Source organism: Balaenoptera ricei, chromosome 20 (assembly GCF_028023285.1).
Source record: "Balaenoptera ricei isolate mBalRic1 chromosome 20, mBalRic1.hap2, whole genome shotgun sequence".
In the NCBI taxonomy this organism is placed as follows: domain Eukaryota; kingdom Metazoa; phylum Chordata; class Mammalia; order Artiodactyla; family Balaenopteridae; genus Balaenoptera; species Balaenoptera ricei.
In genome coordinates, this window is record NC_082658.1 from 19,389,998 (window position 1) to 19,411,278 (window position 21,281).

The 21,281-nt window shown below is 43.4% G+C and overlaps 1 protein-coding gene across 2 annotated transcripts; it reads left to right on the plus strand.

Moving 5' to 3' along the window:
- Window positions 1–501: 501 nt before the first annotated feature.
- On the plus strand, window positions 502–21,281 carry CASC3 (CASC3 exon junction complex subunit). Of its 2 annotated transcripts, XM_059907539.1 has the most exons (14): window positions 503–800; window positions 1,166–1,193; window positions 1,542–1,579; window positions 13,502–13,660; window positions 13,750–13,901; window positions 14,459–14,635; window positions 14,803–15,488; window positions 16,834–16,898; window positions 17,197–17,311; window positions 17,553–17,651; window positions 17,905–18,119; window positions 18,730–18,852; window positions 19,032–19,095; window positions 19,568–21,281. In XM_059907539.1, exons 1-13 carry the CDS (start codon window positions 570–572, stop codon window positions 19,053–19,055), a joined length of 2,112 nt encoding a protein of 703 aa, XP_059763522.1. In that variant the 5' UTR covers window positions 503–569; the 3' UTR covers window positions 19,056–19,095; window positions 19,568–21,281. The 2 variants fall into 2 exon arrangements, with proteins under 2 accessions (XP_059763523.1, XP_059763522.1); XM_059907540.1 differs by lacking the exon at window positions 17,553–17,651 and having other exon boundaries at window positions 502–800.

Sequence of the window (21,281 nt, forward strand, 5' to 3'; positions counted from 1 at the left end):
AAAACACTGTAGTGCTGCAACACTAAATCCTCGGGCTTCACTACGAACAACTGGTTCCTCCTCCGCCCTTTAGCTTAAAATGGGCTGGTGTTAACAAATCTGATGCAGCACAACGGCTTCAGAGGTTTCCCTTGATTCGTGATTTTACCAAGCAAACGAATTCAGTCAAACGATCTGCTTCAAACATAGGTAGAAACGAAAAAGAAAATCATGAAACAACTCCAATGCCGCAGTGAAGCTGTGACAGGTCAAAGATATCCACTCGGAAAGCCCAAGATGGCCGAGCGTGGAGCCGAAGGAGGCTGCCCGAATGCAACTCCCCTCGCCCGGTGCCCTACCGGGGGAAGTCAGGGGCCGCGCCACGCCCCCTACGCCACCGCTTTACGCAATCCCGCTCGCCCGCAAACTTGCCGCAGCGCGCCAGCCCCGCCCCCAGCGCCTCCCCCTGAAGAGCAGGGCAACCAGCGCCGCAAGTGAAGCATGCTGGGACCAGGTCTCGAGCCTCCCGGCAGCCCCTGCGACGGGCGGGGTACGTCAGGAGGCGGCCGGCGGCGGCCGTTCTCCGTAAGATGGCGGATCGGCGGCGGCAGCGCGCTTCGCAGGACACCGAGGACGAAGAATCTGGTGCTTCCGGCTCAGACAGCGGCGGTTCCCCGGCGCGGGGCGGCGGGAGCTGCAGCGGTAGCGCTGGAGGCGGCGGCAGTGGCTCTGTGCTTTCCCAGCGCGGAGGCCGAGCCGGGGCCCTTCATCTGCGGCGGGTGGAGAGCGGGGGCGCCAAGAGCGCTGAGGAGTCGGAGTGTGTGAGTGCGCGCGGGCGGGGCGGGCCGGGGGGCGGGCGGGGTGTAGGTGAAGATGGGAGGCTGGGAGTTAACGGTAGATGCTGAGGCGTAACTTGTTCGAGGAGAGAGCTATCCCAGTGCGGTTTGCCTCCGGAGCCCCAAGCGAGGAGGAGCGGTTTGTGGGGGGAGGGCAGAGCTGCTGCGGATGGGAAGTGGATGTTTATTCAGAAACTGGGACTGGAGGTGAATAGACGGGACCTCCCTCGGATGCTACTTGTTAAAGATGTACCTTTCCTCGTCTCCCTTTCCAACCATTTTGTGTTCAGTTTTCAGCTCTCACCCTCTGGAAGTCACAGAACTAACCCATGTCTTTTCCTTTCCTTCAGGAGAGTGAAGATGGCATCGAGGGCGATGGTGAGTAGCATCCTGACAGAGTTGTTTGCCCATAAACTCAGGTCAGCCGTTTCCAGCAATTGACATCCTCTCAGACTGTTAAGGATTTGGGGGAGGGTGCCACAAAGTGGCTCTTTGTAGCATAGAGCTTAAAAGCATACGTTTTAGCAGTATGATCCTGGGAAAGTCGAAGTCACTCTTTGAACCTGTTTTAAATCTGTATATGGGGACTGTAATTTTATCTTCCTCATAGGTTGAAGTCAGAATTAAATGAGAGCTTTAGCTTGATCCGCAACAGGCAGTCAGGAGATGTAATTATAATAATTTGTGTTGAATTTTTTTTCTTTACATGTTTCTGTTTTCTTTCAGCTGTTCTCTCGGATTATGAAAGTGCAGAAGACTCAGAAGTGAGTGTGATAGTTTCTTTTTCCTATGGTGTAGGTTGGAAAATGTATTTTAAAAACTGTACACACCTGTGGTTCAAAAGTACCATCACCTACTTGTTAACTTCTCTTGTGCATTCTTCATTTGTGCTTCTGAAAAACTATTATAAAGGGTCTTGTTCAGTTATAGGGAGGGAAGCTTGGTGTAAGCCTCTTCAGGCCACATGTGTTACACTGTTAATAGCTGGCTTTTCACCCTGTCTAAAGGAAATAAGGTTCTAAATAAGAGAATGAGAACATTCTGAAGCCCTTTACAGGTTGTTTGACACTCCATTTCATGATGCCTAGGTAGTGAAGCCAGCCAGTTGGATATTTTTTCTGAGTATATCTGAAGACCTTAAAAGGGTAGAATTCTGAGTGGTTTGTGTCAGAAACATTTCTCAGTTTATGGATAAGGTTTTCTGTCTTTAGCAGAAAGTTTCCCTAAGCCAAACGTTTGTGAACTTCCTTGTTTTGATTGAATAAACTACTAGAGACGCTATCAGAATGGCTATTTGTTTCCTGGAGTTGTTGAACAGAGCCCTGAGATATAAGGAGGAATTGGATTGTGGATCAAAGGTTCATTCTATAAATTTTATAGAACTGTTGCTACATATTAGACTTTCCATTAAGCCCTGGAGATGCAACAGTGAACACTGTAACAAAGTTCCTATCTTTAGGAATCTTACAACTTAGTAAGGAAGTCAGACAAACATTGAGGCAATAATAGGACTTGGTGACAACTGCTCGGGGATAGGGTTAAGTAGGGTGTTAATGGCCCGGTACTGAGTCCGTCTTAGGCAGTCAGAGGAGAGCGAATTGGAGTTAGCCAGGCAAACCATGTGCTAGGCAGAGCGAACAACTGCTACAAAAGCCCAGAGACAGGAGAGAAGGTTAAATATTTGGAAACTTGAAAGTAGTTTGGTGTGACTGGAACATTGTTGGGACAGGATGGATACAAGAAATAAGGGCATATTAGTGAGTAGGGGCCAGATCATGCGGGGATTACTTGTTCCTTCTCTTTATTAAGTGCCTGCTCAGTGCCAGGAGCTGTACTAGGCACTGGAATAAAAGACAGGCATGGTTCTGCCCTCATGGAATTTAGCAGTACATTCCAGGTCAGAGGGGGAAAATATAGACAGTTAACTAAGTAATTACAATAATGTTTGGTAAATACCATGGTATTGGAAACATAAGGTGCTTTGGGAGCACATAGCAGGGGCAACTAACTGGGTTTAGGGTGTTTGGAAATGTTTACAGGAGCGAATGTTCAAATAGAGACCTGAAGGGTGAATAGGAGTTAGCCAGGTAGAATTTTCTAAGCAGAGGGAACAGTGTGGAAAGAAGGTCTGGAAGGGATGGACTGCATGGTGAGTTGGAGGATATGAAGAGTTTAGTACAACTGGTGGTAAGGATGAATCTCAGTCCAAATTTTAAAGTACTTTATAAGCCAGGCTGAAAACTATTTGGATTTTATTCTAAGGAAGTAAAAAAGTGTACCAGGGTTTTAAACAAGAGTGTGATACAGATTATGAATAAGACTTAAATTTTAAAGCAGTGTTTGTCAGATCCAGGGAACACCTACATGAAAAAATCCTACTGAAACAATCTTGCAGAGGGAGTGAAGATTCAGACATTTGTATGTTAACAAGATCCCAGGTTGAGTCACAGTAATATTTTAGAATTATTATTTTTATAACCATCATTTTGTGTGCAGTGGGGAGAGTTGATCTGAAGGGAGCAAGATTAGAGACAGAAAAGCTAGTTAAGAAAGCTACTGTGGAAGTCTAGGAAAGTAGTAAGTGTGGCATGGAGTGGAGTGGTGGCAGTGAAAATAGAAGTGGACAGCACTGACAGTTATTTAGGCTATGGAATTGACAGAATGTGGTGATTGATGAGATGATTTATTTTCTTTGAAGTCAATGGTAAAGTTATCTGCAAAGAGTAAGAAGGAGATAAGAGGTTTTGGAGTGAGGAATGTTTGCTGTAGTCACTAGAGAACAGAAACATCAGAAAGACTGCCAGGCAGTATGGAGTGTTCAGTGAGGTTTGGTGATTGTGACTTTATAGGAGTGTACCATTCTGTGTATAAATGAGTTTGGATGTTACTCTAACAGCAAAGAAAGAAAGGCTGTTGGAGGCTTAAGTGTGGAGGATGAATTGTGGATGAGGCAAGACTGGAGACAGAGCTGTTAAAAGGTTATTAGGATAGTCCAAGGAGCGTGATGGTGCCCTAAAGAAAGGACATGGCAGTGGCACTGGCAAGACATAGATTTGAGAGATATTTCGGTGATACTAATAGAACTTCTTGATTGATTGAATGTGGAGCCTGAATTAAGGAGGAGTCAAAGGGATGCCCAGGTTGATGAATGGTGTTATTCACTAAGAAACGGACCACAGGGGGAGGAGATTTTAGGAAGGACAGTGGGTTAAGTTTTGGATGTTTTGAGATTGAGGAACATGTGGGACTTTGATGTGGCAATATCTAGTATATATTGTCTGAAATTTAAGAGAGAGGTGTAGTTCTGTTCTGTCAGATAGGGTAGTCACCAGCCAAATGTGGCTATTTAAATTAATTAAACTTAAAGTTTCAGCTCCTCAGTTGCAGTAACTACATTTTAAGTACTCAGTAGCCACATGTGCATAGATAAAAACATTTCCATCATCCCAGAAAGATCTGTTGGACAGCACTTGTCTAGATTAGAGAAGTAGACTTGACATCTTGCCTTTCATTGTAATCTGTTACTTGCTTGAATTTCTTGTTGATCACTAACTGTATATACCTAGATGCCACACTTTAGTCTTGCCTATTTCTTAAATTTTGATCTATCTCTTAGTCTACAGTTTAGTTTTTCATCCCTTTGTTTTCTTTACAGTGTATCCATTGAAAAGATTTTGATGGTCACTCATTCATAGTACAATTTAGCATGCTCTCTCTGTCCTTTGTATTTCTTGCAAATTGTCTTTCCATGATATCCTTGGAAAAATACCAGTGTGACCCAAAGCTTTTTATCTTGCACGGAACTGACTAATGAACACCTGATTTTCTTTCCCTTATAAGGCACTTGCTATTTTTGTCTAGGTATTCCCAGTATATTTTCTTTAGGGTCCAGTAAATTTATTAGAATTTGTCCTGGAGTTGGTCATTCTGGATCAGTGTTCATAGGTATGAGATGTGCTCTACAGTATGTCATGGAACTTCTATCCCAATATTCTTTTCCTGTCTTCAGTGTTTGACCCTTTCTCTGTAATCCTTTATGTCTGTTTCTTCATTTTCTGTTGATTTTTAAATATTTTCTTCCTTTTCACTTTTAATTTCTCATAAGGCATTATTGTTGTGTTTATCCACGCTTGTTTGTGTTCCTTCTAGTTTTAGACTTTGTATTTGAAATGAATTTTTTTTTTTTAATTTCTGATATCTTCCTTTGAATGAATGAGTTCTTTCATGTCATTTTTGGATTTTTCTAATTCTGACTGATGTTCTTTCATGCCTTATATAATATTAATGTCTTTTTTGCTCATTTTGAAATAGAAGTTACAATTTTGATATGATATGCATGTCTTTTTGGCATGCTTTCATTGTAGGAATGCTATTCTACTTATTTTTTTTTCTCATAGCAAGTTTATGTGGGATTTGATCTCTGTATTTTTCCTTTGTTGATTTTAAAAATTAGTTTTCCTGATCTTTTCGAAGGAAGTGCGGCTCAGAGTAACTTTTTCTAACTTCATAGAGCTCCCTCTTCAGTTGTTTTTCTGTAGTGTTAAAAAAAATATATGGTGGCTTGCCTTCTGAGATTTCCTGCTTTTGTTCCCTTCTCTAATGTGTTTTGGACCTTCTCTTTCCTTCATTCCTTTTATCCCTCTTCTGCTGAATTTGATTCTCTTCTCAACAGTTTTATCTTCAGTGTGTTACTCTCCTAGAGGGGGCCCTGGCAGCCAGATTGGTTTTAAGATTTCAAAAGGGTTACACTGCTCTAACCCTTTCAGACCTTCTTACTGCAGGACCCTTAAACTCACATTCTATTGGAGACAGTAAAACCCCTTCTGGTTTCAACTGTTATTCTCAGTTTTGCTTTCTTTTGACTACCTATTGACTAGTTCAGGGTTCTCCTGTTTTCAGGTCCATTTAGTGCTCTCTGCTTTTTCCAACACTGATACCAATCTGATGCAGGTCTTGTGGCTGTTGATGCTTTGCTCTTATGTGCTTATATTTTGGGTCCTGGGGGATAGCTTGCAGCCTAGTTTTGTTGTAAATGTTATCCAGAGGGTTTTGATCTTGCTCCCATTTCATGTGGAGATTTGAAGAGATCAAAAACTATGCTGCTGCCATTTTCCCAGAATCCTCCAAGAAAATTTTTTAAAGAAATTAGCCTATGAAGGGGAGGCTAGAGAGCTGGTAGCTGGAAAGAAGGCTCTAACGTCAAGAGAGGGTTTGGTGTTATTTTTTAAGTTGGAGAACAAAGTATGGCTAAAGGTTGAAGAAATCAGTAGAAAGGGAGAGAACAGGGAGGGGATAGGTAATGCGTGTATTGGTGTCCTTGACTGAGTACATGAGAAGAAATAGGAAACAGACAAGAAAAACGTCTTCCATTGTAATTATAGAGAAGTGGGAAGGAAAGGTATATGGGGAGGAAGCTGGTGTGCCCTTCGTTTTGTTTTCCTTGTGAAATAGAAGGAAAAACGTAAAGAATGGTTGTTGGTGGAAGGGCAGTGTAGGAATTGTGAGACTAAAGGAAGTTTGAGTAGTTGAGGTTGGAGGTGGCACTGATGGGTGAAGTTGTATGATATTTTTTTTTTTTTTAAACTCCCTTTAGTGATGATCAGAAGTCTGGTTGTAAGCTTAGAAAAAGCAGACAGTTAGTTGATCCAGTCTTGGGCACATGGGAGTAGGGGACTTGAGGGAATTACTAGTAGTGATTGAAATGAAGGGGTCACAGAGTTGAGAGGAAAGTGAATGTGGGAAAGGACTGATCTGTAGGGAAAAGGTAGAAATGTCAAGGGAGTGGATGTCTTAAGAAATTGGAGACTAGAGAGTAAAGGAGTAACTGAGAAAGAACAGGAATAACAGGGTTTTTTGTTTTTGTTTTTTTTTTTAACAGCTTTATTGAGATATAATTTATGTGCCATTCAACTTACTCCTTTAAAGTGTACAGTTCTATAGTTTTTAGTATATACAGGTATGTGTGACCATTACCACAGTCAGTTTCAGAACATTTTCATCACTTCAAAAGGAAATTCTGGGGACTTCCCTGGTGGTGCAGTGGTTAAGAATCCGTCTACCAATGCAGGGGACATGGGTTCGATCCCTGGTCCGGGAAGATCCCACGTGCCACGGAGCAGCTAAGCCCGTGTGCCACAACTGCTGAGCCTGCGCGCCTCAACTACTGAAGCCCATGCACCTAGAGCCTGTGCTGACCAAGAGAAGCCACCACAATGAGAAGCCCATGCACCGCAATGAAGAGTAGCCCCTGCTCGCCGCAAACAGAGAAAGCCCACGTGAAGCAACAAAGACCCAACACAGCCAAAAAATAAATAAACAAAATTTAAAAAAAAAAAAAAAAAGGTCCACATCAAAAAAATCTTAAAAAAAAAAAAAAAAAAGAAATTCTGTACCCTTTAGCTGTCACTTGCCCCCCACAGTTCCTCCATCCTCATTCGCTCCAGCCCTAAGCAACCACAAATCTACTTTCTGTGTCTAGAGATTTCCCTATTCTGGCCTTCTATATGAATGGAATCATATATTATATGGCAACATAATATAATATGACTGGCTTCTTTCACTTAGCATAATGTTTCCAAGGTTTTCATCCAAGTTGTAGCATGTATCAGTACTTCATTCCTTTTTTTTTTTTTTTTTTTTGGCTGCTAGTTGCGTCATGCGGGGTCTCCGTTGAGGCATGTGGGATTTTTCTTTGCGGTGTGTGGGCTTCTCTCTAGTTGTGGTGTGCGGATTTTCTCTCTAGTTGTGGCATGTGGGCTCCGTAGTTGTGGCACGCAGGTGCTCTTGTTGAGGTGCATGAGCTCAGTAGTTGTGGCGTGCCGGCTTAGTTGCCCTGTGGTATGTGGGATCTTAGTTCCCTGACCAGGGATCAAACCCATGTCCCCTGCATTGGAAGTCAGATTCTTTACCACTGGACCACCAGGGAAGTCCCCTGTACTTCATTCCTTTTTATGACTGAATAATACTACATTGTATGGATATACGACATTTTGTTTATCCATTCATCCATTGATGGACCCTTGAGTTTCTGTTTTTTTATTATGAATAATGCTGCTGTAAACATTAGTGTACAAGTTTTTGTGTGGTTGTATGTTTTCATTTCTCTTGGTTATGTACCTAGGAATGGAGTTGCTGAGTCATGTGGTAACTGTTTAATTGTTTGAGGAATTGTCAAACTGTTTTCCAAAGCAGCTGCACCATTTTACATTCTCAGCAGCAATGTATGGGAATTCCAGTTTCTCCACATTCTCAACAGCACTTATTACTGTCTTGATTTTTTGATTCCAGCCATCCTAGTAGGTATGAAATGGTATCTCATTTTGATTTGTATTTCCCTGATGAGTAATGATGTTGAGCATTATTTCTTGTGTTTATTGGCTATTCGTGTATCTTCCTAGAAGAAGTGGCTATTCAGATACCTTGTCCTTTTTTTAATTGGGTTTTTTTTTTATCATTGAGTTGTAAGAGTTCTTTATATATTCTAGGTGTAAGTTTCTTCTCAGATATATGATTTACAAATACTTTTTCCCATTCTGTGTGTTGTCTTTCCACTTTCTTGATGGTGTAAGGTTTCAGTGTTGATGAAGTCCAATATATCTGTTTTTTCTCTTGTTGCTGTGTGTTTGGTGTCATATCAAAGAAGCTTTTGCTGAATCCATGCCAAATGCAAAGTCATGTTTTCTTCTAAGAATTTTATAGTTTTGGCTCTTATATTTTAGGTCTTTGATCCATTTTGAGTTAATTTTTTATAAGGGGTGAGGTGAGGGTGAGGAGTCTAACTTCATTCTTTTCCATGTGGCTTTTTTTTTTTTTAATAAATTTATTTATTTATATATATATTTTTGGCTGCGTTGGGTGTTTGTTGTTGCCCGCGGGCTTTCTCTAGTTGCGGCGAGCGGGGGCTACTCTTCATTGCGGTGCAGTGCTGCTCATTGTGGTGGCTTCTCTTGTTGCGGAGCACGGGCTCTAGGCGCACGGGCTTCAGTAGTTGTGGCTCGTGGGCTCAGTGGTTGTGGCTCGCGGGCTCTAGAGTGCAGGCTCAGTAGTTGTGGCGCACGGGCTTAGTTGCTCCAGGGCATGTGGGATCTTCCCAGACCAGGGCTCGAACCCGTGCCCCCTGCATTGGCAGGCAGATGCTTAACCACTGCGCCACCAAGGAAGTCCCCCATGTGGCAGTTTTTTTTTGTTTTTTTTTTAAATTTATTTATTGATTGATTGCTATGTTGGGTCTTCGTTTCTGTGCGAGGGCTTTCTCTAGTTGCGGCAAGCAGGGGCCACTCCTCATCGCGGTGCGCGGGCCTCTCACCATCGCGGCCTCTCGTTGCGGAGCACAGGCTCCCAATGCGCAGGCTCAGCAGTTGTAGCTGACGGGCCTAGCTGCTCCGTGGCATGTGGGATCTTCCCAGACCAGGGCTCGAACCCGTGTCCCCTGCATTGGCAGGCAGACTCTCAACCCCTGCGCCACCAGGGAAGCCCCCATGTGGCAGTTTTGATCAAAGTCTGGGGTGTTTAAATTTAAGATTTTTAAAAGATCAGGTTTACTTAAAAAAAAAAAAAATGTATATAGCAGTTCCAGGTAAGACTGGTCTGAAGTGTGTACATGGAAGTGGATGACTAAAATGGAGGTGAAAACTGTGAGCTCCTTGCCATAGTCTTCAAATTAACGACAAGGTGGACCCAGGCAGAGGCATAGAGGTACAGGTTTCCCCCTTGGTCTGATAGAGCGTCCCTGTGAAACCTTTCGTAAGCTGAAATGGCTTAAAGCAAAGAAGCAATTACCTTAGGACACATCTTGCCAAGGGATGCAGAAAATAAATAGACATAAAGCGTGGATGCTCACAGACACAGTTCAAAGCTGTGGCAGCTTGATGCTGAGAGGCCGAGTGTAGTTCCCAGGGCAGGAGCTTGGTGGTGCCACTCTTTCTGCTTGGGGTGTGGAGCTGCCAATATGACAGCTCACTGCAAAACAAAACACTGAGTACAATTTTCACTTTTGCCTTTTTTCTTAAAACAAAAATTCTCTTGAAGCTTCTTTCAGTTTGTGAAAACAAGTGCTACTGTAGGTCTTTCATAAAAGTGAAGTGATGTAATCTGAACTTTCGAGAAGCAGGGTATAGCTAGGTGATAGGAGCCTCAGAGAAGCAGCAGTTTAAAATGAGGTGGAGTTGGGATTAGCAGATACAAACTGGTATATATAGAATGGATTAACAAGATCTTACTGTATAGCACAGGGAACTATATTCAGTATCCTGTGATAAACCATAATGGAAAAGAATAGGAAAAAGAATGTTTATATATGTATAACTGAGTCCCTTCGCTGTACAGCAGTAATTAGCACATTATAATTCAACTATTCTTCAATAAGTAATAAAAACAATAAAAATTAAAAATTTTTTAAAATGAGGCAGAGGAGTTAGATCTGGAAGAGACATTGAGAATGAGGAAGATACCAGCTCGACCTCTTCCTCTGAAATATGTGGGGAATGGAAAAATGAGCTAAAACGTTTGCATGAGAATTCTGCCAGGGAAGCAGTTGCTTCAGTGGAGAGCTAGGCTTTAGGGTTTGGAAGGGTGTTCACTGAATGGGAGAGTCAGCACTAGGGGAAAGGGTTTTGATGTCAGCCCATAGCTGAAGAAGCTTGACTCTAGGGTAGCACCTTGGCTTCCGTTATACCAGACTTTGATGCTAATTTGGAGTCTCCTCAGCACTGTGCTATTTGTATCTTTCTGTCCTGCCCTGGAAACAAAATTAGTTTCTCATTTGGAATAAAAGAGTTGCCTCATTTGACATTCCACCACAGACTAAGAGGGGATAGAGCATAAAACAAAGTTCTCTCATTAATCATGCTGATACTATTTTAAGGTGTTTGAATTCAGTCATTGTTGGGGTGGGGGGGAGTAGTGAATTAAGGTCACACACACCAAGCAAGACTTTTTTTTTTAAAGATGAAATCTTTATTATTATTATTATTTTTTGAATATTTATTTATTTGCTGCGCCAGGTCTTAGTTGTGGCATGTGGCATCTAGTTCCCTGACCAGGACTCGAACCTGGGCCCCCTGCATTGGGAATGTGGAGTCTTAGCCACTGGACCACCAGGGAGGTCCCCCAAGCAAGATTCTTGCAATTTCTGCTACAGAACCTGAAGGGAACATAGGACCAAGGAAAGAACTGAATGATTACCACCCACCTATTCCCAACTCAAGAGGAGAGAAAACTTCTTGTGATTGAGGGGAAATGGGAAGAATCAAGGGTACTTGGTTGTTAAAAAGCTGTAGGTAAAGGCGTGGTTCTCATAGCGTGGGTGTGGTCAAGCAGTCTCCCTGAACTCTGTGGTTTCATAGCAGTGTCACCTTTCTGGGACTCCTAACCCAAAACACTTAGAGGCCGAAATACCCTGATGCTGAGCAGGGAATAAAGGGGAAAGGGAATTAATTGACTTGTCTGGGCCAGTCAGGCAATCGCAGCCCTATCTGAAAAAAGGTCAGAGACTTAGAGCTTGAGAGCTTCTTGTTTCGTCAGGAATCTCAGTGAGTATCTTTGATCAGATTCCTGAGGCCATCCTGGACCTGGAGTCAGGAGAGGGTCTGGTACAGACTGAGTGTCAGACCCAGTAGGAGAATAAGAGACCAGTGTACACGAATCTACCAGGGGGGCAGAGGTATATTGGTACCCTTACATGTTAACCCAGCAGTGGGGACTAAACCACCTTCCCTTGAATCCATTTCTTTGTGTCCTCATAGGTCTCTAAACCTACCTCCCCTGACCTATAGCCCTGCCTCCTTAGGTCCAAATCTTGGAAGGACAAGGATATGAGAGTAACTTTAGTCTAAAGCCAGCCCCTGTAGCAGGAGCCTTAGCTGCTCCCTTTCCCTACCTAGAACTAGCTACACCTCTATTGCCTAACCCTTTCTAGTGGCCCCTATTTAAAGGATGGCCTAAGGGACCCTTCTTTGTATGGACAGACCTAACACTTCCTATGTCACAAGCAGGATTATCCGGTTGTTTTTTGTTTGTTTGTTTGTTTGTTTTAATTGAAGTATAATTGATTGGATTATCCAATCTTGCTGTGCTAAGAGAGGGAAGAAAGTGGAGAGGAGAGAGAGCATTTGGGCTTTAATTTTTTTCATTTCTCAGGTGCAGTGATTGTACAAGTTCTTCTAAAGTTTTCCAAGTCAAAATTTTATAATTTTATCATTCTGGATAGAGTTGTTGGCTAAGGGGCTCTCATGCTACAGAAAATTTAGTATTTATATCATAGACATAAAAAATGTAAGCCACTGTTTCCCAACTTGAGAGTAATAGTGCCTTGGGAAATCATGGAGTTATTATAAAGGGCTGCAAATTCACTAGCTGTGTTCTCATTATCTGTACACCAAATCAACATCTCCCACCTTTATGTACTACTATTATTGAATATATATATGAGTTAATAAAATATTTTTTTTTTTTTTTTTAAAGTTTTTTTTTTTTTTTTTTATTGATTGATTGATTGATTGCTTGATTGCTATGTTGGGTCTTCGTTTCTGTGCTAGGGCTTTCTCTAGTTGCGGCAAGCGGGGGCCACTCTTCATCGCAGTGCGCGGGCCTCTCACTATCGTGGCCTCTCTTGTTGCGGAGCACAGGCTCCAGACGCGCAGGCTCAGCAGTTGTGGCTCACGGGTCTAGTTGCTCCGCGGCATGTGGGATCTTCCCAGACCAGGGCGCGAACCCGTGTCCCCTGCATTAGCAGGCAGATTCTCAACCACTGCGCCACCAGGGAAGCCCCCTAATAAAATATTAATGTATTTAAAAGTATTATTGAATGTATAGCAGTTGTTTGTCATTACATGTTTTCTCAATTTGTGGATACTATACTGAGCTATTGTCTCATGGGGACCCATGAAAATTTTAGATCCTAAAAAGGGGTTCACATAATCTAAAAGGTTGGGAATCTCTGTTCTAAGCCATTTTGAGATGAGAGAATTAACAACTTGAGTTAGAGTGTAGTTATTAGGCACTGCATGTTTAAGAGACAGTTCATTGAGAGGGAGAGAAATTATCAACAAAGATAAAGCTCCTTCTGTGTGCTAGACACTTAGAGCCTCCCATCCGTATCCCCTGGGCTTCTTCCCCAGAGGCTGCCACTGTTTTTGGTTTTTGTTGTTTTTTTCTCCCAGTTTTATTAAGGTATAATTGACATATAGCACTGTGTAAGTTTAAGGTGTACAGCATAATGATTTGACATACATCATGAAATGATTATCACAATAAGCTTAGTGAATGAAAGAGGCTGCTGCTGTTAACAGTTCCTTGCATTTCTTCCTGGAAAACTTACAGGAATCTATATAAACATATATATATATTTTGACCACGCTGCACCGCTTGTGGGATCTCAGTTCCCTGACCAGGGATTGAACCCAGGCCCTTGGCAGTGAAGGCATGAGCATGGAGTCCTAACCACTGGACCGCCGGGGAATTCCCTGTATATATATTTTTTTAATGTGCTTTTAATTTGTTTAACAATGTTTCTGTTCTCTAGAAATTTTAGTAAGAATATTGATGTGTTTGCTTTTAATTCTTACATTACAGTAAAATTTGTTAGAAAATGTTTTCCTAAAGAATGGAAAATTTTAAAAAAAAATAGAAAATTTTAAAATACACCATTCAGATCTTATCTCCACAGCTGACAGGGAAACTTTTTTCAGGGTGATGAAGGGGAGTACAGTGAAGAGGAAAACTCCAAAGTGGAGCTGAAATCAGAAGCCAATGATGCTGCTAATTCTTCAGCAAAAGACGAGAAGGGAGAAGAAAAGCCTGACACCAAAGGCACTGTGACTGGAGAGAGGCAAAGTGGGGATGGACAGGTTAGTACCCACCAAAGGCCTCCATTTGGGTTCTGGAATAGGAGCTCTTAACCTTGGAGTGAGTAAGGAGTCCTTTATCTGTCCAATAGGAGAGCACAGAGCCTGTGGAGAACAAAGTTGGTAAAAAAGGCCCTAAGCATTTGGATGATGATGAAGATCGGAAGAACCCAGCATACATACCCCGGAAAGGGCTCTTTTTTGAGCATGATCTTCGAGGGCAGACTCAGGAGGAGGAAGTCAGGTAACAGCCACTTGCTACTGCTCTGTAGGATGTTAGTGTGTATTTAGTGCTTACTACTGAAATATATGCCAGGCACTTTGCTAAGTGTTTTACTTGTATTATCTCATTTACTATTCACAACATTTTAAGGTAAGTACTGTGATTATCCCTCTTGTACAAATGAGGAAAGTAAGGCTTAGAATATTTAGTAACTCTTGGTGGAAGAGCTGGGATCCAGACCCACACTTCCACTGCCTTCTTTAATCTGAGGCTCAGAACCTCTGGGATTTGAAATACTTGCATAGGTGGCCTTATAGGAGAGAGATGTTTCCAGAGTGCTGAGTAGTTTGAAGTGAAGTCTCTCCTCATTTCTATTCCTGTTACATTTGAGCCCAGCAGGCCCTGAGGTGCTGTGATTCACTCTTGCCTTTGGAAGGCCTGTTTCGTATAGCCTGTCGGGGAAGATGGAGAGAATACCTGAGTTCCTACTGTTTCCCTGCCCAACCCTGTTTATTTCATGAACATCTTTACTTGGCAGAATCTGCCAACCTAAGACACTTTTCCCTGGTTTCAACCAGACCCAAGGGACGTCAGCGAAAGCTGTGGAAGGATGAGGGTCGCTGGGAGCATGACAAGTTTCGGGAAGATGAACAGGCTCCAAAGTCCCGACAGGAGCTCATTGCTCTTTATGGCTATGACATCCGCTCAGCTCACAATCCTGATGACATCAAACCCCGAAGAATCCGGAAACCTAGGTGAGGAAATTTTGGAGCCTACACTGTTGATATTTACAGGAGAAAAACTCTGCTTTTTAAAATGCTATTCTGGCCCGTAATTGGGTGAGGAATATGGGAAGTCTCCCTGACCCTCAGTTTATGTCTCTAGTGGTCCCTTTTGTTATTTCTCTATTCCGTTTGTTCAGGTTTGGGAGTCCTCCACAAAGAGATCCAAACTGGATTGGTGAGCGGCCAAATAGGTCCCATCGCCACCAGGGTCCTGGGGGCACCTTACCACCAAGGACATTTATCAACAGGAATGCTGCAGGTACTGGCCGCATGTCTGCTGCCAGGAATTACTCTCGATCTGGAGGCTTCAAGGAAGGTTGTGCTGGTTTTAGGCCTGTGGAAGCTGGTGGGCAGCATGCTGGCCGGTCTGGTGAGACTGTTAAACATGAGACTAGTTACCGGTCACGGCACCTGGAGCAGACTCCAGTAAGGGATCCATCTCCAGAAGCAGATGCTCAAGTGCTTGGCAGTCCTGAGAAGGAGGAGGCGGCCTCAGAGATACCAAATCCTGCTCCTGACACTGCACCACCAGCTCCTGACAGGCCTATTGAGAAGAAATCCTATTCCCGGGCAAGAAGAACCAGGGTCAAAGCTGGAGATGCAGTCAAGGTTGCAGAGGAGGTGCCCCCTCCACCTGAAGGGCTGACCCCAGCACCTCCAGTCCCAGAAACTACGCCTCCTCCGCCTGCTAAGACTGGGAACTGGGAGGCTCCAGTGGATTCTACCACAGGTGGACTTGAACAAGATGTGGCACAACTAAATATAACAGAACAGAATTGGAGCCCAGGGCAGCCTTCATTCCTGCAATCACGTGAGCTTCGGGGTAGGTACCTTAGGGATAGTGACTCGCTTTTTCCCCTTTATATCATTGGACTTAGGGGCATGGGACTTATGTCTCTCAGGGATGTGGTGTCTGACAGTATCTTCATTAACTGCAAGGAACAGATGGATTCATAGGTATATTCATCCAAAAACCTCAGAGCAGTTTTATTTATTGCACAAGACTACCCCACTACTTTGCTTACTATTAACTGATCAGTCATCAATACTGAGCTCCTGAGTACAGAATCCGTTACCAGTCGCTGTAGAAAAAGTGGAAGAAGGCAGTGTTCTTATTATTTGAACTAATGGTTAAATGTTTCAAGGCAGAAACTGCATTTGAATTTGGATGAGTATCTCCTAATCTTCTTGAAAGGAAAGCCTCTCTAATTTCCTCAGTCTTCTAGAGCCAGGCTGCCCAGTAGAACTTTCTGTACTGATGGTGCTTTTGAATACTTGTGATATGGCCAGAGTGACTGAGAAGCTGAAGTTTTAATTTTAATTAATTGAAATTTAAATAACTACATGTGGCTAGTGGATATCCTGTTGGACAGCATAGTGCTAGTGACTAGGACCTGTCTACCACCCCTCTCCCCCATCCTTTTTTTCTTCCTCCAGTCAGATAGATCAGAGGATCTTTTCCTTAGTTTCTGAAATCTAATTCGAGCTCAAAGATTGGAAATCCTCATTTGGACTGGCAATTTCTGCATTCTTATCTGGTGTGTGTAATTTTTGAACACCGAAAACCAGGGTAGCCTAAACTGGACCTGGGGTTGATCTTTGGTTAGAGGAGTACACTCTCCTACCAATGCCTTATTACCATTGGAAGACAGTCTCTAGAACATTCCCTTTTGTCCTGAGTCATCTTCAGCCAGAGGGGAATCTCTTCCCATACTTCTAGCCCAGACCTCTGTGGCCAGGAATAATCAGGTAGATTTAGAACATCCTCCCCTCTCTAGTTGTTGCTCAGAGACTTCAGGGCTGAGATTTTTCAATATGTTTGATAATGTAATATGCTAATTATAACCTCCCAAGGATTCTGTGCAGGGAAATACTTGATTGGAAGATTTTGAACTTGGCATTTTCTGAATTGCATTGCTGAAGTTTTTTTTTTTTTTTTTCATGTTCAAAGGTTTTATTGCTATATTAAGGTGGCAGGCGGTGGGGGCAAATTTCCAAATGCTGGAGTTGACAGGAAGCAGAGATAGTTTAAAAGGAATTTTGTTAGTTTAAAGGAAGAAAGCCATTCCCCATGTTGGGATTCTTCAGGCTGTCACTTTCTTGATGGTATCTTGAGTCCCATTCACATCTGTCTGCTCTGCAGCAGTGACTTTTTTGGTGTATTACAGGTATGCCCAACCACATACACATGGGAGCAGGACCTCCACCTCAGTTTAACCGGATGGAAGAAATGGTACAGAAGGGGGAAAGGGGCACATGTTGGGGGTTGCATGTCACAGCTTGTTCACTGTTTAAACTAAGTCAGTTTTCGCATGTTTCCCTTTTAATTTGGGTCTCCCGAAATGTAGGGTACAGGGTTTGGGTTTAGATCTTGATGCTTTTCATTGGTTTTTCAATTCTTTTTGCAAATACTTTTTTTAACACCGCCATGTACCAGGTAAGTGTTTTGCAGTACCTAAAGGAGGGTGGGACATGATACGAGAGTCAGCCTTTTGGAAGTCTTCTTGCTCAGACCTCTTTCTTTATTTCAGGGTGTCCAGGGTGGGCGAGCCAAACGCTATTCATCTCAACGGCAAAGACCTGTGCCGGAGCCCCCTGCCCCTCCTGTGCACATCAGTATCATGGAGGGACATTACTATGATCCATGTGAGTTTATTTTTATTGTTGGAGTATCTTTCTTGGCAGGGTGAAGTGAACTAAGAGACCAGCCTCCTGCCTCCTGAATTTCCCTTCTGACCTCTCCTTGTGGTTAACAAACATTCTCTGGTTGCTGTTTTCTTCACATGGAAATGAGAACATCTTTTCAAAGGGCTTGGGGGACAAGGAGACTTGTCCATGTGATGTGAAGAGTGAGGGTTTATGAGAGTCCCAATGTGATATCTTACAGTGCAGTTCCAGGGACCAATCTATACCCATGGTGACAGCCCTGCCCCACTGCCTCCTCAGGGCATGATTGTGCAGCCAGAAATGCACCTTCCCCACCCAGGTAAGCTTTGTGCCTCTGCTTGTATGCTTCCAGTACGTGAGGATATGTGTTGGGGGCTTCACAAACCCCATCCTCCTGAGCTCTGTGCTGCTTGCTAATGAAGCTGGCCACTTTGGCTGCTTGGGCAACAAACTCCTCTTGGGTCCATCCTGAGGACTTCCACCCTGAGCAGTTTGTGGTGAGCAGTCCAGCCAGGCCATCCCATGGAAATGGTGTTACCTTTTATTTCAGTTTTTGTTTTCTTCTTGTCCAGGTTTACATCCCCACCAGACACCGGCGCCTCTGCCCAATCCAGGCCTCTATCCCCCACCAGTGTCCATGTCTCCAGGACAGCCACCGCCTCAGCAGTTGCTTGCTCCTACCTACTTTTCTGCTCCAGGCGTCATGAACTTTGGTAATCCCAGTTACCCTTATGCGCCAGGGGCACTGCCTCCCCCACCACCGCCTCATCTATATCCTAACACGCAGGTGAGATGGCTAATGAGATTTTCCTAAGTACACATCCTTTAAATCAGACAGGAATATAGTATGAGGAGAATGCTCAAAGAATTGGAGACAACATTTCAATGCCACTGATTTGCATGTGGTGTCAGGACGCCTCTTGGTGGTCAGGAGCTAGAAATGCAGCTTATGTGATGCCCATCATCTGTTTATTCTCTTCCATTTCTTTAATGATGTTTTTCATTCAAGTGTTTTAGTATGTCTTAGGTTGGCATGTCTGCTATTTATTCAACTGCATAATGAAGCTGTATTCTACTTACCAGCCCTACCCCTCCCTGTACTGTTTAACTCCCAGAAGGTTGACACCATGTGGTATCTGGAGTGTCACCACTGAGCTCAGTCTCTTCCATTTGTCAGCTAATGGTAGGAATTAGAGAAAGCTGGGTAGTACTTTGAAGAAGTAAGAACCATATTAGGACATATTAAGGCAGAAATGAATAATTATTTTAAAGGGGGGCAGCTTAGAGATTTATAAATTCCCCAATACTCTTATTTTTGTGCCTGAATAATGTTTCCTGTTTATCATAGTTTGGATGAATTAATTCCTTTTTCTTCTCCTTGTTTATTGGGGTCCCAGGCCCCATCGCAGGTATATGGAGGGGTGACCTACTATAACCCCGCCCAGCAGCAGGTGCAGCCAAAGCCCTCCCCACCCCGGAGGACTCCCCAGCCAGTCACCATCAAGCCCCCACCACCTGAGGTATGAGAGCTCCTAGGGAAGGAGCTCTAAACAAGGGATGTTTAGGGCACATCCGACCTCAGTGGGCTTTCCTTTTCTTCAGATTTCCCTCCTTTTCTGGGTGTGTTTCTATGGAAAATGGTCTTTTTTTTTTTTTTTAAATAATAATGACCTGATAACAAATTCCAACTTTATTTCAGGTTGTAAGCAGGGGTTCCAGTTAATATGAATTTCTGAATATTTTAAATCTAACATCATATAAAAGTAAGTGTACAACTTAATATGACTCAGAACATTCTTAAAACTAATGCTAATGCTTACTTGCTTAACAGTCACCTAATTAATGCTCTAAGTTGTAATCATGGGATATCTCAGGGGGAGGCTTAGAGGAGTCCCAAAATTTGCCAGTTTCTTTGTTTTATGAATGCACTGAGCAGGGTTGAGTAGAAACCACTGTTAATTTGGTAGCATTTTATTTGGGAAGCTGGAAGGAAAAAATGCAGGAGGGCATTCCTTATTAAGGAAAGGGGAAATCTAAATTTGAGGTGTTACAGCAGAGCCAATTCTAAAGGTCGTGGAGGAGAAAGACCATGGGGGTTTTGTTGTTTTGTTTTGTTTTAGGGATATTACTTTAATATACATTATTTAGAAATGTGGTTTTCTGAAAATAGCTTGTAAATGCCCAAAAGGTCCACTAACACTTTGGTGGTTCTTCCCTTTTTCTCACCCCTGTCAGGACAGCAGAGGTGAGAACCCAGGATAGAAAACAACCGGCTGTCTACTACCAGGAGGGCTTCGAAGATACAGGGTGGCTCCTACCAGCAAGCAGCTGAATGGGGGGACCCCTGCCTTCCTCAGAGGATAGGCTCTGTTGGAGAAAGGGAGAAACAAGTGGACTTCCTCCCATTTTCAGTCTTTCTTTGAGTTGGCTGTGCTCAGAGGAGCAGAGATCCAGACAGCCGAGGCTTCTGAGTCTACATCTAGGAGCCCACATCTTTTGCTCTTCTTCACTTTCTCCTGGGAAATTCAAGCATCTGCTGCTCCCAGGGAAGCTCCATCCTGTTTTGTTTTCTAAGATGTTCGTTTTTAAAGCCTGGCTTGCTATTCTTAAATTAATATTCCTTTAAACCCCGCCCCCCCCCACCCCGCCCCTTTTCTCTCTCTCTGCCTTTAAATGAAACAAGTTCATTCTCTGGTTTGCTAGCTTCTCTGGGTTCCCTTTTGGCTCTTCCCTGCATCCCAGATAATTGAGACCTTACCAGCCAGTCTTCCCCCACCAAGTCTACAAAGAGCTGACCTTTCATTTTTGGTTGGCCTTTGTTATTGTATACTTGGACTCTCTTAACTCTTCTAACCCTATGGAAACATAGCTGTCTGCACAGAGTGTCCCGTTGTGAAGATCTCAAAGTGTGTGGTAGGAGTCCTTCTTCTTGACTTCAGTTTTTAGAATTCTGGGCCTCCATCAGTCTCTGTACTCTGGTAGACTTCAGTTCTCTACTAAGGGCAAAGTCTCAACAGTGGGGAGAGATGGCAAAACTAGATGCTTTAGTGAGAAAGGGAGGGTGGAGTGAGACTCTTTGCACCTTAGGGGTATGTCTTCACACAGTCCTCAAGGCTCAGTCTTTGAGGTAAGTGGAATTAGAGGGCTCTGCTTTTCTTTACATCCTTTCTACCACACCCCTTCCAGTTGCTATGGACCAATTTATCTCTCTAGAGGCAGATATTACCCAGCCAGCGGTCTTCCCTGTCCTTTGCAATTGCTCTTCTCCATGTCTTTCCTGCTACAAGTGTTTTAGATGTTACTACCTTGTTTTTCCTAAGTTTTACTCCTGTCCTTGCAGACAGAGGATACCACACCTGGGCCTAAAGCCTAAGGAAACCAGTCACTTCAGGGCAAGGGCTCCTCCCTCCTTTCCTTCTTATCTGTGGCGCTGAACCACTCCCCTGCTGCCTCTTTGGAAGAGATTCCTGTTACTGCAGCACTTGTGACTGCCAGGGGTAACTTGGCCATTGTCCCTGTCCTTCTACAGAACCTGAGGGAGAAGGTGGCAGCTGTGTCTCTCCCCAAGTAATGTCACCAATTCTGTTCCTTCTCTTCAACAGCTGGCTTAACCACTCTGAGTCACAGGGGTGGGAGGGGAAAGAGGCACTCAAGCTGTAACCCCCAAGGAGGAAACAACTAAGAGATTCTTCCAGGGGTGGCTGATGGTTGTGCCTTTTGTAGGCTGTTCCCTTTGCCTTAAACCTGAAGATGTCTCCTCAAGCCAGTGGGCCACATGCCCAGATTCCCAGACCTTAAGACACTGTGACAGTTGTCTCTGTTGGTCCACTGTGTTTTGTTGCAAGAGTTTCTATATGTGTATTGTTCTTGTTTGTTACTGTTTTAAAGGGTGCACATATGTGATTGGCATTGTGACTTGGAGAAAATAAAATTTAGACATGTAAACTTG

Excerpts from the sequence above, each read along its gene's own strand:
- CASC3 (XM_059907539.1), top strand. The coding sequence starts at position 570 with ATGGCGGATCGGCGGCGGCAGCGCGCTTCGCAGGACACCGAGGACGAA. Across the intron at positions 1,194-1,541 it reads AGATGGCATCGAGGGCGATG|CTGTTCTCTCGGATTATGAA; the intron begins GTGAGTAGCATC and ends GTTTTCTTTCAG. Across the intron at positions 16,899-17,196 it reads TTAACCGGATGGAAGAAATG|GGTGTCCAGGGTGGGCGAGC; the intron begins GTACAGAAGGGG and ends TCTTTATTTCAG.